Source organism: Aphidius gifuensis, linkage group LG5 (assembly GCF_014905175.1).
Source record: "Aphidius gifuensis isolate YNYX2018 linkage group LG5, ASM1490517v1, whole genome shotgun sequence".
NCBI lineage: Eukaryota > Metazoa > Arthropoda > Insecta > Hymenoptera > Braconidae > Aphidius > Aphidius gifuensis.
The window spans coordinates 6,397,370-6,412,602 of record NC_057792.1 but is presented as its reverse complement, the minus strand read 5'-3'; the positions used below and the strand labels follow the sequence as shown (position 1 = coordinate 6,412,602).

The following is a 15,233-nucleotide window of genomic DNA, read 5'->3' as shown; positions in this document are numbered from 1 at the left end:
ATCCTATGATATATACTGTTGTCATAATTTTTGGCAAATTCAAAATAGTCATTAAATCATTATGTTTATATTTTACTATGCTTCTATTATTTTTATAATGATTAATTTTAATTTTAAATATAGGATAATGTTTTTTGTACTAATTACACGCCACAGAAACTATTTTAAATTTCATTGATCATTCCTGGGATCATTGATCATTCATTGATCGAACTGGGAAAGTTTTTTTTGTTATTTTCTGTTTTTTATTTCTACAACTTCACAATAGCAACATACAACAAATGAAGAGAGACAGAAAGAAGAAAAACAGGGTATGTAGTCGTCAATAACAGCAATATTAAATTTCTCAATAATTTTTTTCTTTTAAAACCTTTCAAAACAATAAAATAACCATATGAAAATACAATATATAATATATAAATCAAGATAAATAATTCATCTTTAATTTATAAATAACACTTAATCAGTTTTTCACTGCTCAAGAGAGAAAAAAAAAAGAAATTGTAAAAAAATTCCATTATTTATCAATAACAAAAGACTAAAACTCCAGCAGCAATATCATACAATGGACGTAAAAGTAGTAAGATACTTGTACATTTTGAAGATAAGAAAAGTATAACAAAGATCAGGAGTTTCTTCTTTCGCTATATACATAAACTGATGAAGCGATTCAAAAAGCGGATCATGTTCGTATTAACACAAAAGAACAAAAAAACTGTATTCGCGAGTCAGGTTAATAACATCAGGACATGGTTTTCGTCTTAAACTTTTCTTTTCACCACTTACATTCACATTAACCACCCCCTTGCCTCCTCTTTGCTCTGCACTAGCCATGTTTTTATTTTTTCAAGCTTTTTACTCAACCTGTTTTCAAACAGATAGAACAAAAGTCGGCTGCAATTTATAAAAAATATTTTAATTTTTTTTTTTTTAATATTACAAGTATTTTAATTTATTTATAAAATTAAATTTATAATTATTTTGATTTTTACAGAGTTTTATAATTTTGTAGAAAATAAAAAAATCACATATTTTTTATTCATTTTATGTGTAATTTAAGGTAAAACAAAGAACAGCTCGTTCTTTATTATATTTGATTTAAATTTTCAAACATTCTCATACTAAATTTTAAACTTACAAAACTTAATTTTCATATGAAACAAACACTGTATATTTCTAAATTTCTAAATTCAATATACACTCATGGGTAGAATTATCGGATAAAATGTCAGACTAAAATTGTAATTAAATTAAAACAATGAATAAAATACTAAAACTTATAATTTAAATAATAACTTTAAATAATTAAATTATAGATTTTATTATTATTGCTCATATTGATTAAATAATTTACAAATTTAATTATCTTATTAAATATAAGACAATATATCGTCAAATTATACTCGCTTTTTTTTTTTTATAATTTAGCTTTTGTTAATAACCAAAGGAATTTAGTTTTCATATTTTACAAGCTTTATAATTATTTTTTAATAGTTATATTTTTATTTTTTTTTAAGTTTCATATAAAGTCAAAGTGTTTTCAAGAAAAGCTCATGTCCTAGATGTTATCAAATAAAGCTTATTTCTACAAAGTTAAGCCCTTATGTTGATAGTAATTTTTTTTATTTTCACTAATGGATTTAGAGCTTGTCTTCCGGCCCTTTTTTTATTACAAGCTTTTTATTTTCTATTAATTTTTTATTACCATAATCTTCAAACCAAAAAAAAAGCTCAATCAATCCGTAAAAGTTAGGCTTTTCTATTCTCAACCTTTCAGCATTAAAAATTTTAATTTCGAAGCAAATTAAACTAAGATAAATTGACTATTTATTCATGTATTATTTTTTATTAAACTTATATTTTTAATTTGATTAAATATGCGTTAAAAAAATTGAGCATTTTAACAAATATATATAAAGTAAAATAATTACAACTTATAAAATATTTTTGAAAAAATATATAATTAAATTAACTTAAAAATAATTTATTTAAATTAATTAACATTTAAGTTTTTCACATTGTACACCAATTTCCGTACAACGACATTCAAGACATATATTTGATAATTCAGAAATTATTTTACCAACACGATACATACGTCCATAAATATTACATCCAGCAAGTTTTAATATACCATTTATTTTTTCATTATTATTATTAATTATTTTTTTATCAAATAAAATTTTATCAATATTATCATTAACAATTAATGATGTCCCATCAATAATTGGTTTAATTGTTAAATTAACAACTGGTAAATCTGTATTAACAACTATATTTTTTATTGTTGTTAAATTATTATTATTTAAACTATTATTATTATTATTTAAATTATTATATTTAATTGAATTTATCAATTCATTTGTATCATTTATTATTTTAATTTTATCTGTATTTGTCATTGATATATTTGATGTATTATTTATATTTTTATCATCATCATTAAACAATATATCAATTACTCCATCAAATGAAAAAATTGATGAATCATTAGACTCTTTATTATCATGAATTTTTGTATTATTATATATATTTTCTTTACTTGTTAAATTGAATAATAATGTTATATTATTTTTATCGTTATCATTATAATTGTAATTAATATCAGTAAAATTAATCTGACTATTTAAATTATTAATATTATTATGACTATTAAAACTATTATTATTACTAATTGTAAAATTTATTGATGATTTATTTTTAAATATTATTGTTACATCGTTATTGTCTAAATTATTAATGTCAAATTTATTTGAAAAAAGAACATCATCACCATAAACAATGTCAGTGTTTGGTGGATTTGTAATTGATATTTGATCAGGTGAACTGTCGTAATTATTTATGTTAATTATGTTTGAATTTTCTAATGATGATGGTGTTGTTATAGTTGTTAATGGTGGTGATGATGATGATGTTGTTGTTGTTATTGATGTACCATGTTCGGAAAAAAATGGTATCATATCTTCAATGAGAGATGGTAAATCTGGTGCTGGTTCAGTTTTAATAACATCACGAAATGGATCTGGTAGTTCAAGATGTTCAACAATTGATGATTCTTTGTCTGATGATGCTGCATCAGCACGATCAAGTACCACTGTTGGTGATTCGTTTGAATCTAAAATAAATTATTTAGCAATTTTAATAGAATCATTTAAATTCATTTTCTAAGTTTTTACTTTGAAAATCATTATTAAAGTAGTTGAAAGTGTCTAAAATCAAGGCACACATGATAATTAAAATAAAAAAAACAATAATTTAATGAAAAATCAAATATTAAAGTCTGTTGGGTTTATTATATATATTTTTTTTAATATTAAGTCTCAATTTAAGTAGAAAAATCAATAAATAGTCAGACATAACTTATTTTTCATTTTTTTTTGGTTCAAGAATGAATTGATTGTTTATTTATTTTTTGAAAATACAAATAACGTAAGATTTTTTATTTTAATTTATAAAACTTACCACAAATAATTTGACCACAGCATATTTTTGAATCTTGAATTCTTCTGCATCCAAATTTAACTGGTGTACATTTTTCATCTGAACAAGCAACTTGTCCATAGTAACAGATGCAAATTATACAATGACCACTGCTTGGTAACATTTCACCATGTTGATATTCTCTTCCTTCAAAATGGCACAGGCTTGTAATATCTTACATATAAATAATTTTAAAAAAAAAACATTAAAATTCCGCATATTCAAAAAATTAAAAATACAAAAATATCAAATTTTTTTTTGCAACATTAAAATTCAGTTTTATTTAAATTTAAATTTAAATAAAACAAATGAAATTGTATTTTTAAAACATACCATCATTTTTTCTGTGTGGATTTTTTATTGTTCCTGGAACAACTGTAACACCAGTACCAATTTCAAGATTTAAATCTGTTGAATGATATGATGATTCAAAATACGAAGGTTGTCTTGGAACAAATCCTCCTTTTAAAAACAAAATTTAATTAAGAAAATAAAATTTTTATAACGTATTAGTCCATGGATTAATGAACTTGAAAATTTTTAAATAAATTAATAAATACCTTGTGTTTCAAAAGGTGGACTAAATCGATTCTCCTGAGTGACAATGTCATAGAAATTTCCAGTATTACCTCGAGACGGTATGTCAGTTGTTCTTAACTCTGGTGAAAGACCAACTGAGCCCAAGGGATATGCTGTCACCGGTGATGATGCTTCCTCATTTTTGACAAGTGCATCAGCCGCAACAAATGGTATGATTCTTTAAATTATCATCAATAATTTGATGGTAAAAAATTAAAAAAACAAAATAACGAAAATGAAAATTTATACAATTTTCAAACTAATATTATTCATAAAATTATTTTTATCATATCATTGTGGTAATGGTTATTATTATAATCAGTATATCTCAGTAAAATTAGTCTTGTTTCTTGTTCACAACGTGAATATTCTCCGACCAGCAGTTTTGATGGTAAACCACCCATGGATTAATACGAATTAAGGTCGTTGTGTTTGAAATTTACGTGATTCTACTTGGTACTAGTATTATCCTATTACCATATATATTGTAATGAAATATATATATACTCTCAATAATTTTATTTTCTGTTTGAAGTACATCATTTTAGAGATAACAATAATAACCACAGTAAGGCTTGCGTATAATATATCAAGTAACAAACTAATCTATACACACTGAGAATAATTTTGTGGATTAATTTAACTGGATTAAAATTTATTAAAATTAAGTAATTAATTTTGTGGCAGAAAAATTTCTAGTATTTAGAAATAAATGACTAATTTATATATATAAAAAAATGAAACATTTATTTAGCAAAAGGACAAGCAAGACTTGATTAGATGCAAAACCCATTGAACTTTATTCAAGTATAATTAACCATGTAAAAAATAATTTGATTCATGATGAATTTATGATAATGTTTATGATAAAAGTTAATCATGATTATTCATCCAAGTAAATCATCATGAGCTTATCATGATTTTTGGTAAAATAAATTTAAAGAGTCTGATTGAATATCGTTTAAATTACGAAATTTATTAAAATTAATTTTTATTAAAATTTTAAATAATCTCTGAGCCTAAAGGATTTTTTTGACTTTTAAAAAATTTAAATTCAGGCAGTATACTAATATGATACAAATATCAAAGCCACTATCATCACAATAACAAACAAAAATTTAACTAATATTAATTTCTATTTAAATTTTAAATAATGTCTTAGCATTGAGGACTCGCTTTTTTTATACTTTTAAAAAATATAGAAATTTAGGTGGTATACGAGAAAAATATTAAAATAATAAAGAAAATATTTACCTGACATTTGGAAGTGATGGAGGAAGCGTAGGTTCACTGTAATCATATTCACCAAATTCTTGTCCTTTTTTTCTATTTGTAATATTTACAATTTTTTCAATAGTATCAACATCAGGCCTAATTGGATTAACAGTAACACCTTGTATTTTATTTTGTACACCAATCGATACGTTTGTTTTAAGTGTTACATTCATTATGAATATATCATCGGGCATTATTATTGTTGTTGGTAAACCAGTTACTGGTACTTTAATTGATACTGAATTTTTATTATGATCACTTGTTGGTATACTTGTTTCAAAAATAATATCCGGTGTTGTTTGTGATTTTTGAGTTGTTATTGATGATGTATTTACTGTTGTTAATGATGTTGTTGTTTCAGGAGTTATTGACTTTTCAGTTGTGGATGGTGATTCTGATGTCTTTGATGTTTTTAAAGTTGTTGTTGTTGTTGATTCTACTATTGTCGAGTTTTGTGAAGCTGTTGATGATGGAGAATTAGTTGTTGATGTTGAAGACGGTGTTGTTGACGTCGAAGATATTTTTAATGTTGCTGGTGTTGAAGATGTCGTTGATGTTTGGGATATTGTTGATGATTTTGGATTCATTGAAACAAGCTTATCCATTTTAGTTGTTGAAATATCAGCAAAATGAATTGTAGTGTCTGTATCATCTTTGACTGTTGATTCACCAGATGAAATCATTTCAATTGTTGATGATTCAACATTACTAACTATTCCACTTGAATCATCATTTATTGTTGACATTGTTGTATCATCGATTGATCCATTTGGTAACATTGTTGATTTTGAATAATCAATATTTTCTGTTGGTATTTCATTATTCATTGTTTCTGTTTCAAATGTTGAAAATATTGTTTCTGTTATTGGTAATGATGATTCAGGTATTATTATTGTTGTAACTGTTGTTTCTGGTAATTCATTTGGTACATCATCACGATGTGAACGACCCTCAAATGTTGAACAACAATTATTTGTTTGATTATTATTTTTTAATGATAAAAAATTTGTTTCTTTACGAAATTTTGCATAATCTTTGCTTACAAATGCATATGATCCATAATTTTGAGTTGCTTTGACTGCAATACTTCCACCTTGACATGAATAAAATAAATTTTTTGTGAAAATAAATTTCATAAATATGTAATGAATTGAGTGGACAAAACGGATGTACATAAATGACTCACTACAATTATAAGTTGATGGACAGCATTGTCCTTCAAGTACAATAGGTTTACAGCCCCGAAGTGGTGGTGCGCATGCAAGTGGAACACAACGAATACTACCCATTGCACAAAAGCAATTGTCACACATTGACTTCCATCGTCTATCTCGTACCATTTTACCTTCTTCATAAAAATGTTCACCATCATGACAACCTTCAAAAAACAAAACCTGGTATTAAATCTACTTGCAAGTAAAAAATAAATAAACTACAAATTTATTCAAGATTTCCAATAATTATTGAATTAATAATATATAATAATAAATTGAAATAATAAAATAAAAATAAATAAACATTTAATACAATATTTGAAAAATTAATATTAAAAAAAATTAAATTTGAAATAATAATAACATTGAGTCATTACAATACGATGACTAATTAATTTATTTTTAAATTAATTAATTTTAAATTCATCCAAGATGTATGATAAAAGTAAATTTAAAAAAATAAATAAATTGTTAAATGAAATATTTATTTATTTATCCTATGATATATACTGTTTCAATATTTATATTATTTTAATTTTAAATGATAATATCAACTAATTAGTCATATATATTTTTATCATTGTTTTATATATTCATATATTCATTAATCTTTGAATTATTTTATATTTTATATTGATTAATGCTTTAGCATTTTATAATATATTTTATAATGATTAATTTTCATTTTAAATATAGGATAATGTTTTTTATACTAATTACACGACACAAGATATTTTTTTCTTCTTGGAAAATTGTTTATTAAGATATTTTATTGCAAGCTGATTTGACCGCGAATTATTTTAATTAGTTTTTTTTATAGTATTTGTGCAATGATGTGTAAATTTATTATTAATTTATTAATCATTTTCAATTATTATTTTAGAATAATTTTTCTTACCATTTGCAGACATTGGTGTTGAAATTTCTGATGTTGCATCTGTAATAAATTTGTTTTTCAATTTATAGATAATTTTCAAATGAATTGTATTTTATTTTTTAAATATAAAAATTGAATAACATACGAGAACAATTGTAAGCAATTGGACAACAAGAGTATGGTGCATAAATTGGCGTACACCCTGGCAATGGAAGTAAACATCTTGGTCTAACACATCTACGTTCATTTGATATGCAATAGCAATATTCACATCTTCGTGAACCCATCATTGCTGAACCTGGTGCATAATGTACACCCTCCCAAATACATCCTTAATAAGTAAAAAAAAAAAACAATAAATTCATTCATCATATAATGTCATTTTGAAATAATGCAATATATAAATATTTACCATCATTTTTTGATAATTTAACAGCAACATTTGATTCACGTGCTTTTTCTTTAACGTCTGTAATTAAATAAAAATTATATCACTCAATTTCATCATTATATAAAAAGAAAAATTACTTATCAGAAAATACTTCCACCTTTATTTATTAGAATTTTTTAAATAAATATATTTAACAATATTTAAATTTAAAGTAAATTTAAAAATGATATATTTTTATATATTTTTTACTAACGATAATCTCGACAAACAAGTTCAGCACAACATGCATTCTCATGGGGAATCCTTGTGACACAACCAACTGGAGGTGGATTAGGAATACGAGGACAGACACGAAGACGACATCTGAGAGAACCCTCGAGACAACGACATCTTAAACATGGCTCAGTTGTATTAACCATGGATGACTCTTCAAAACGTTTGCCTTCATACCAACATCCTAGTAAAGTAATTATTTTTTCACTTCATTAATACTCACAATAATCATACATGAATTACAGTACATTTATTCTTTAATTTATTATATACAAGACGTTTTCATAGCAAGTGGTATCACATATTGCCCAGTTTGGATCATCACGAAATAAAATTTAAAACAAATCCTGTGTCGTGTAATTAGTATAAAAAACATTATCCTATATTTAAAATTAAAATTAATCATTATAAAAATAATAGAAGCATAGTAAAATATAAACATAATGATTTAATGACTATTTTGAATTTGCCAAAAATTATGACAACAGTATATATCATAGGATAAATAAATAAATATTTCATTTAACAATTTATTTATTTTTTTAAATTTACTTTTATCATACATCTTGGATAAATTTAAAATTAATTAATTTAAAAATAAATTAATTAGTCATCGTATTGTAATGACTCAATGTTATTATTATTTCAAATTTAATTTTTTTAATATTAATCTTTCAAATATTGTATTAAATGTTTATTTATTTTTATTTTATTATTTCAATTTATTATTATATATTATTAATTTAATAATTATTATAAATCTTGGATAAATTTGTAGCTTATTTATTTTTTACTAGCTAGTAGATATTTTTTACCAAATTTTTTTATATTGGAAAATTTATGTTCAGGATATTGTGAGTAGGATCATTAGTCTTCTAAAATTAACAAAAAAAATATTATAAATAAAAAACTATTCTACTAGTTCAATTGATTGTGGTAAAAGAAATATAATTTAATTAATCGATTGTAATTAATTTTTATTAGAGTGGTTAATGATCTGAATCAACGAAACATTATATAAAATCCACTGAGAAAGAAAAGTGATGGCAATTTAATTGAAAATTACTTGCCTGATTTTACTCCAGGTCTTTCAAATAGTTATAAAATATATAATTAAAAAAAAAATTAACAAATCAATTTGTTATATTTATTTTATTATATTGCAAATACAAAAAAAAAAAAAAAAAAAGAAATTACTTCATTTATTAAAGAAACATTGATTTATTAAAGTTTATTTCTTAAATGATATAACAAGCAATAAAAGTGTTAAATAATTAATAAAATGTTATGTATTTACTGTTTGAAAATGTCTGTTAGCTATACTTGAAACTCTATCAAAACTTGTATATCAAATGAACAATTAAATTATAACCAAAGTGTAGTCAAACAGAGGTAAAATGTTTTGAAAATAAAACAAAAAAGGACCAAGTAGTTTAGTACAACGATCCAAGCAATTATTCAAGCATGGATATAATAATTTTGCCTCGGGTATATTTTCTAACTCTATGTGTTGAAAGTTATATTAAACATGTTAAAATATTTTGAACATCTACTGTTTTTTTTTCTCAATAAAATGCTAAATATTCATAATAATTAAACTTTATCTTGAATTATAAAAACAAAACTAAAAAATAAAAATTTCTAAAATATATTTAATTTATTTTAAATAACATACACTCAATAATTTATTTAAAAAAAAAAAACTTTTTAAAAAATTACTTTTCATGTTAATTGCATACTTCTAAAATATTTATATTTTTTTTTTCACTCGTAAAAACTTTTTTTCTATAACTAAATTAAATTTTTTAAATTTATTAATATTTAATTTTAATATTTTCATGTATATAAATCAAAACTAGTGGGCTAATAAATTAACAAGCTATTAAAGATTGCGTGATTATAGCTAATTAATAAACCAGCGTTGTGTATAAATTCTTTGAATCCGGAGCATGTTTCAATTACCGCGAAACTGTAAGCACATTTGAATGTGACTTGAATTAAAAAATGTACATCAAATAAAATTATAAATAACTGATAAATATAAATAAAAATTATAAATAAATATTGTTGCTTTAATAACAAAAATATTTAACAACAAAATATACCATTTTTAATAACAAAAAGACGTTAGTCAAACTTGACAATTTATTTCTCAACGCAGCTTCAAAAAATCTCTCATTTTTGTTATTTAAAAAAAAAAAAAAATTACCGCTAAATTGACATTCACACCTTTCTATTACTCAGATAAAAATAAGTAATTTTTTTTTTTTCTCCGACGTTTTTAATTAAACTCCTCAGACATTTAGAAAATTTTTTTTTTTATCACTTTTAGTTTTTCGATATTCTATTTCTCTTTTAATTTTATATGTTCTTTTTTGTTTTTATGCATTTTTTTTATTTAGAAACTACGTGTTGAAAATTTAAATTTTTTCATGAAAATTTATATATTTTTTTTTTTTATTGTTACTTGTTTTTAATTAAATATTTACTTTTAAATTTTTTAATTAATAAAATAGTTCAATGTACGATTATAAATATGCGTGTTTTAAATATTATTTATCAACTAATATAAAATGATTAATTTATTTTAGTAATATTGTGTCAGGTCAGGATCACGCCGACTGGAAAATATGTATTTTTTTTTAACATGTAAGTTTGTATATGATTTTTTTAATTTATTTTTTTCAAATAACATGAATATTATTTATTACTGTAGTTTGTCGCTTCCGTCATTAAGATTCATCGACTTGTGCAACAACCCACGCATGACATTCTGCCAATTTTTTATTTTTTTATCAACTTGATGCAAAAAAAAAAAAAAAATTCACCGGTTTTATTTAAAAAAAAAAAACTAATAATTGATTGAATTGAAGTTTTTTTTTTTTTTATATTTACAGTCAGTCTATAAATTATACGAAAAATATTATGTAAAAATTTTCAAGGCAATGGATTATTTTTTAAAAAAGTATGACAAGTATTTTTATAAAAATAATTCAACACAGGTTTCTTTTGGAGGAAAATTTGGAAAAAAATTACGACAAATATTTCCATGGCTAATAAATTTGAAAAAAAGGATTATTTTCACTGTTCAAGTGCAAAAAAATGTGGAGAAAATTATGAAATAATACGTAAAAAAATAGGCAGAAAATTTAGAGGAATACTTTAGTTTAATTTCAATCAAAAGACATTCATAATAAACAACTATAGAAATGATAAAAAAATAAATATTATTTATCAACTGGATAAACATTATTTTTCCCATTTATTTTCTACCGACATTTTTCGAAATAATTTAATTTTTTTTATAAATTAAAATATAATTTTAATACAAATTAATTGTAAGTTATTTTCAAAATATGTTTGTTCAAGTGAATCATAAATTTGACTTCACAAATTATTGATTTATTTCAAGGTGAAAAAAAAAACTACTTATTCTTTCGATAATATAGATTAAAATTCATGAAAAAAATTTCCTTTATTTATATTATAATTTTTTCTTGAACACTCAATATAATTCCAAGATAAAAAAATATAATTTAATAATTTTACTTTATTCCTAAAAGGATGTAAAATCCTTCTAAACATTAAAAACCCCATACAATGAAAAAAAAATATTTTTAACACTTTATTTATTCAATTTTTATATTCAAATTTATTTTTAAAATTTTTATTTTTTCATGCTGAAAGAGGCCTTGCCCATGACCGACAACGACTATATATTTTTTGAATAAAAGACCGTACAAAGAATGAATGGGGACCGGAACAGGTTCTTGAATCTTATGCAATAATATATTGCTATCCATGTTTCCCGCCTGTATATACTCATATATATATAATATAAATAAATAAATAAATATACAACATACACTTCATTTTTCACACGTGGCATATAACTCCCATAATCGTGACAAAAATTTTCAATAGTCAAATATCAAATTAAAAAAATTTAAATATACCTACAATCTCCCTTAATTTTTTTTTTTAATATTTTGTATGATATCTTTTAAATAATTTTCAAAAAAAATATCTACAATTTATAAAAATTTTATCAAACTAATTATTGTTAAGAACTTTTAACGATAAAATAAGAAAAAAATGATCATGTTTTAATTTTTTTATTAAATATCTTAGGGTTGTTAAAAATAAAAAATAAATTATAGTTTTTTTTTGCTTTTTTTACTTCATTTAACATCGTTTACCACTTAGAATTTATTTTCTCAGTACAAGTAATTAACGATGTCTTGAAATGAAAAAATATTTAAAAAATCCCTGACACGTGATACCACTTTGAAATATTTTTAAATAAATAAATAAATATAATAAAAGTTTACAATAAATATTTTTAAATTTATTTTTATAATATTAAAAAATTATTATTTTATCTACTTGCCTGATTTAATTTGTTGTGGTCGACCAAGCACCTGTACTAATAGTACAATAACGACAATAAAAATTTCAACCATCCTCATTTTTTAAAAAAATAAACAAATTAAAATTCATAAAATTATATATAATATTAATAATTATTAATAACTTTTTAAAACTTAATTAAAAATTATAACATTTTTTTTTTGTTCATTAAATATTAAATTAACCTGTTAATTAATTTATTTTTCTTATAGTTTTTTAATTGATTAAATAACTTTATTTATATTTTTTTTGAACAATGTTAATGTTATATTTAATGATAAAAATAACAGGTGTATAACACACGAATTGCAAAGTCAGCAAGTCAATGAATGAGTGGTTACGATTAACCAATGTTGAAGTTAAAGGTTTCTCATGCCCTTCCAACTCTAACATAACACAAACTTACTTTACCACATCGTCAACTCATATGGTCTCTCTCTCAATGTGTGCACATCTTATATCTACTTATTTTTTTTAACAGTATAAAACATCTTTTTATTTTTCTTCATTATCTCTTTCTTTATCTTTTATAACTGAGTTTATCCCTCCATGCATTCACGGTCATTTTAAATTCCCCTCCCTTCTGCCCCGTTGCATCTTTTTAACTCTTTTTTTTTTTTTTCATTCACTTTATAATTTATTTATTTGATTTTTTTAATTTCTTTATTTTTTTCTTGTTGCTTTTTCCTCTTCCTATATATGATATTAACTTCATCATATCAGTTTACTTTTTTTTTTTTTTATCTCTTTTCTTACCTCAAGTTTCTGTTTTTTTTTTATACTCGCGTGACCATGGCACGCGATCATCAACTGCATCGAGTCATATCGATTCGGATCAAGCACGCGTGTCCACATTATTGCCACACCATTCATATATATTTTGTAAATTTTTTACTTGGATATTTTAGATTGTTTAAAACGATAAATTTTAATATTTTATATGTATTTTTTTTTAATTTTATTTTGAAAATTATGAGTTGATAAATTCGGGTTTGTTTTTAATTGATAAGTTTTTATTTAGAATTAATGAATATAGAACTTTTGTATAGTATATTTTTTATTATTTAACGATATTTGATCCATTTGATGCTGCATGTTTATTAAACAGTAATAAATATTTTCCAAGTCGTGTTAGTATCAAAGAATCAAGTGTTGCTAAATTTGGATCTGTTTGTCGTAGAGTTTATAGAATTTTTTCACATGCATATTTTCATCATTTAACGATATTTGATCCATTTGAACATGAAACATATCTATGTCGAAGGTAAAATATTTTTATATATTGTAAAATTTTATATTATATTTTATTGATTTATATTAATTGATTTTATTGTTTTTATTTTCTTTTTTTTTTCATTTTAGGTTTACTGCATTTGTCACCAAGTATAAATTGATGTCAAAAGATAATTTGATTGTACCAATTTCTAAAGAAGATGGTGCAACTGAAAGTGAAGCATAATTTTATGATAAAAAAAATTTAAAAAGAAAAATAAATACATACATGTGTAAGACATCAAAAAAAACGAAAAAAACAAAAATATAACAAAAAACAAATATTGAAAATGTAAATTTTCAATAATACAATTATTCAGTTGAAAAAAAAAAACAAACAAACAAAGTATCAATAATATTTTGACTGATTATTAGCATGAGCTATTTGGATCTTGAAGAACCAACTCGACTATTAACATAATAATCTACAGACGCATATTATAATTTCGATTTTTATTATTATTATTTTTTTCTATTCAAAAATTGAAAAAGTTTCTTTTCTTCTTGTGTGTAATTAAAGAAAAATTGAAGATAAGACTATACTAGTTAATTTAACAAAATTACAGGACATATGGATTTGTTTTTTTTTTTTTTTCTTGATTGATAAATACCCCGGTGGCTTTTAAGAGGAAGTTAAAAGGGAAGATTAATTCTCATCTATCAACTGATCTCTTCTTCTTTCCAAGCATTACAACGTTTGTGCAATAATACTTAAATTTTTTTTTATAACATCTTATATTTTCTCATATATATATTTTCATTTATTTTTCTTTCAACGAGTTTTTAATGTTATGTTATAGAGATACATGTATTTGCACTACATTCAAGAAGCCGATAGTATATTAAAAAAATTAAGGTACATTGACGCAAGGAGAAATTAAAACAAGCAATAGGTAATTGTCATGTTGAGTTGAATGATCATAAAGAGGTTCATCGTTACATCGTATGTCAACCGTTTATGGGTCGTTAAAAAGCATCTGGTTTATACGGTTTGCGCATAACGATTAATTGCACCGGATTGATCCAATGGAAAATCACCAATGATATACAATTTTTTCTTTTTAATTTTTTTTTTTTTTTGATTATTATTATATGTCTCTTTCATAACAATGTTTATAAAAATAATGATGTAATTATTAAAAGATAGGATAAATAATAATACAAATAATAAAACTTTTACGTATTAAATTATTTAAAAATGCCACTGTAGTAATTTTAGAGATATTTGATTAATTTTACGGAGGTGGGATAGACGCGAAGCGTCCTACCATAGTATTTTTTAAGATTAAAATAGATCCTGTGTCGTGTAATTGGTATAAAAAACATTATCCTATATTTAAAATTAAAATTAATCATTATAAAAATAATTGAAGCATAGTAAAATATAAACATAATGATTTAATGACTATTTTGAATTTGCCAAAAATTATGACAACAGTATATATCATAGGATAAATAAATA

General features: G+C 22.7%; 2 protein-coding genes across 2 annotated transcripts; one reads left to right on the top strand and one right to left on the bottom strand.

Moving 5' to 3' along the window:
• Positions 1–1,228: 1,228 nt before the first annotated feature.
• LOC122856297 (mucin-5AC-like) lies at positions 1,229–12,910 on the bottom strand. The gene is made up of 12 exons (XM_044157991.1): positions 12,480–12,910; positions 8,070–8,273; positions 7,838–7,894; positions 7,571–7,756; positions 7,447–7,485; positions 6,521–6,712; positions 5,314–6,427; positions 4,041–4,237; positions 3,814–3,942; positions 3,463–3,654; positions 2,693–3,115; positions 1,229–1,233 (listed from the first exon to the last, which is right to left on the bottom strand). Exons 1-12 carry the CDS (start codon positions 12,556–12,558, stop codon positions 1,229–1,231), a joined length of 2,817 nt encoding a protein of 938 aa, XP_044013926.1. The 5' UTR covers positions 12,559–12,910.
• On the top strand, positions 12,850–14,037 carry LOC122856296 (MOB kinase activator-like 4). The gene is made up of 3 exons (XM_044157990.1): positions 12,850–12,864; positions 13,549–13,763; positions 13,862–14,037. Exons 1-3 carry the CDS (start codon positions 12,850–12,852, stop codon positions 13,956–13,958), a joined length of 327 nt encoding a protein of 108 aa, XP_044013925.1. The 3' UTR covers positions 13,959–14,037.
• Positions 14,038–15,233: the final 1,196 nt, after the last annotated feature.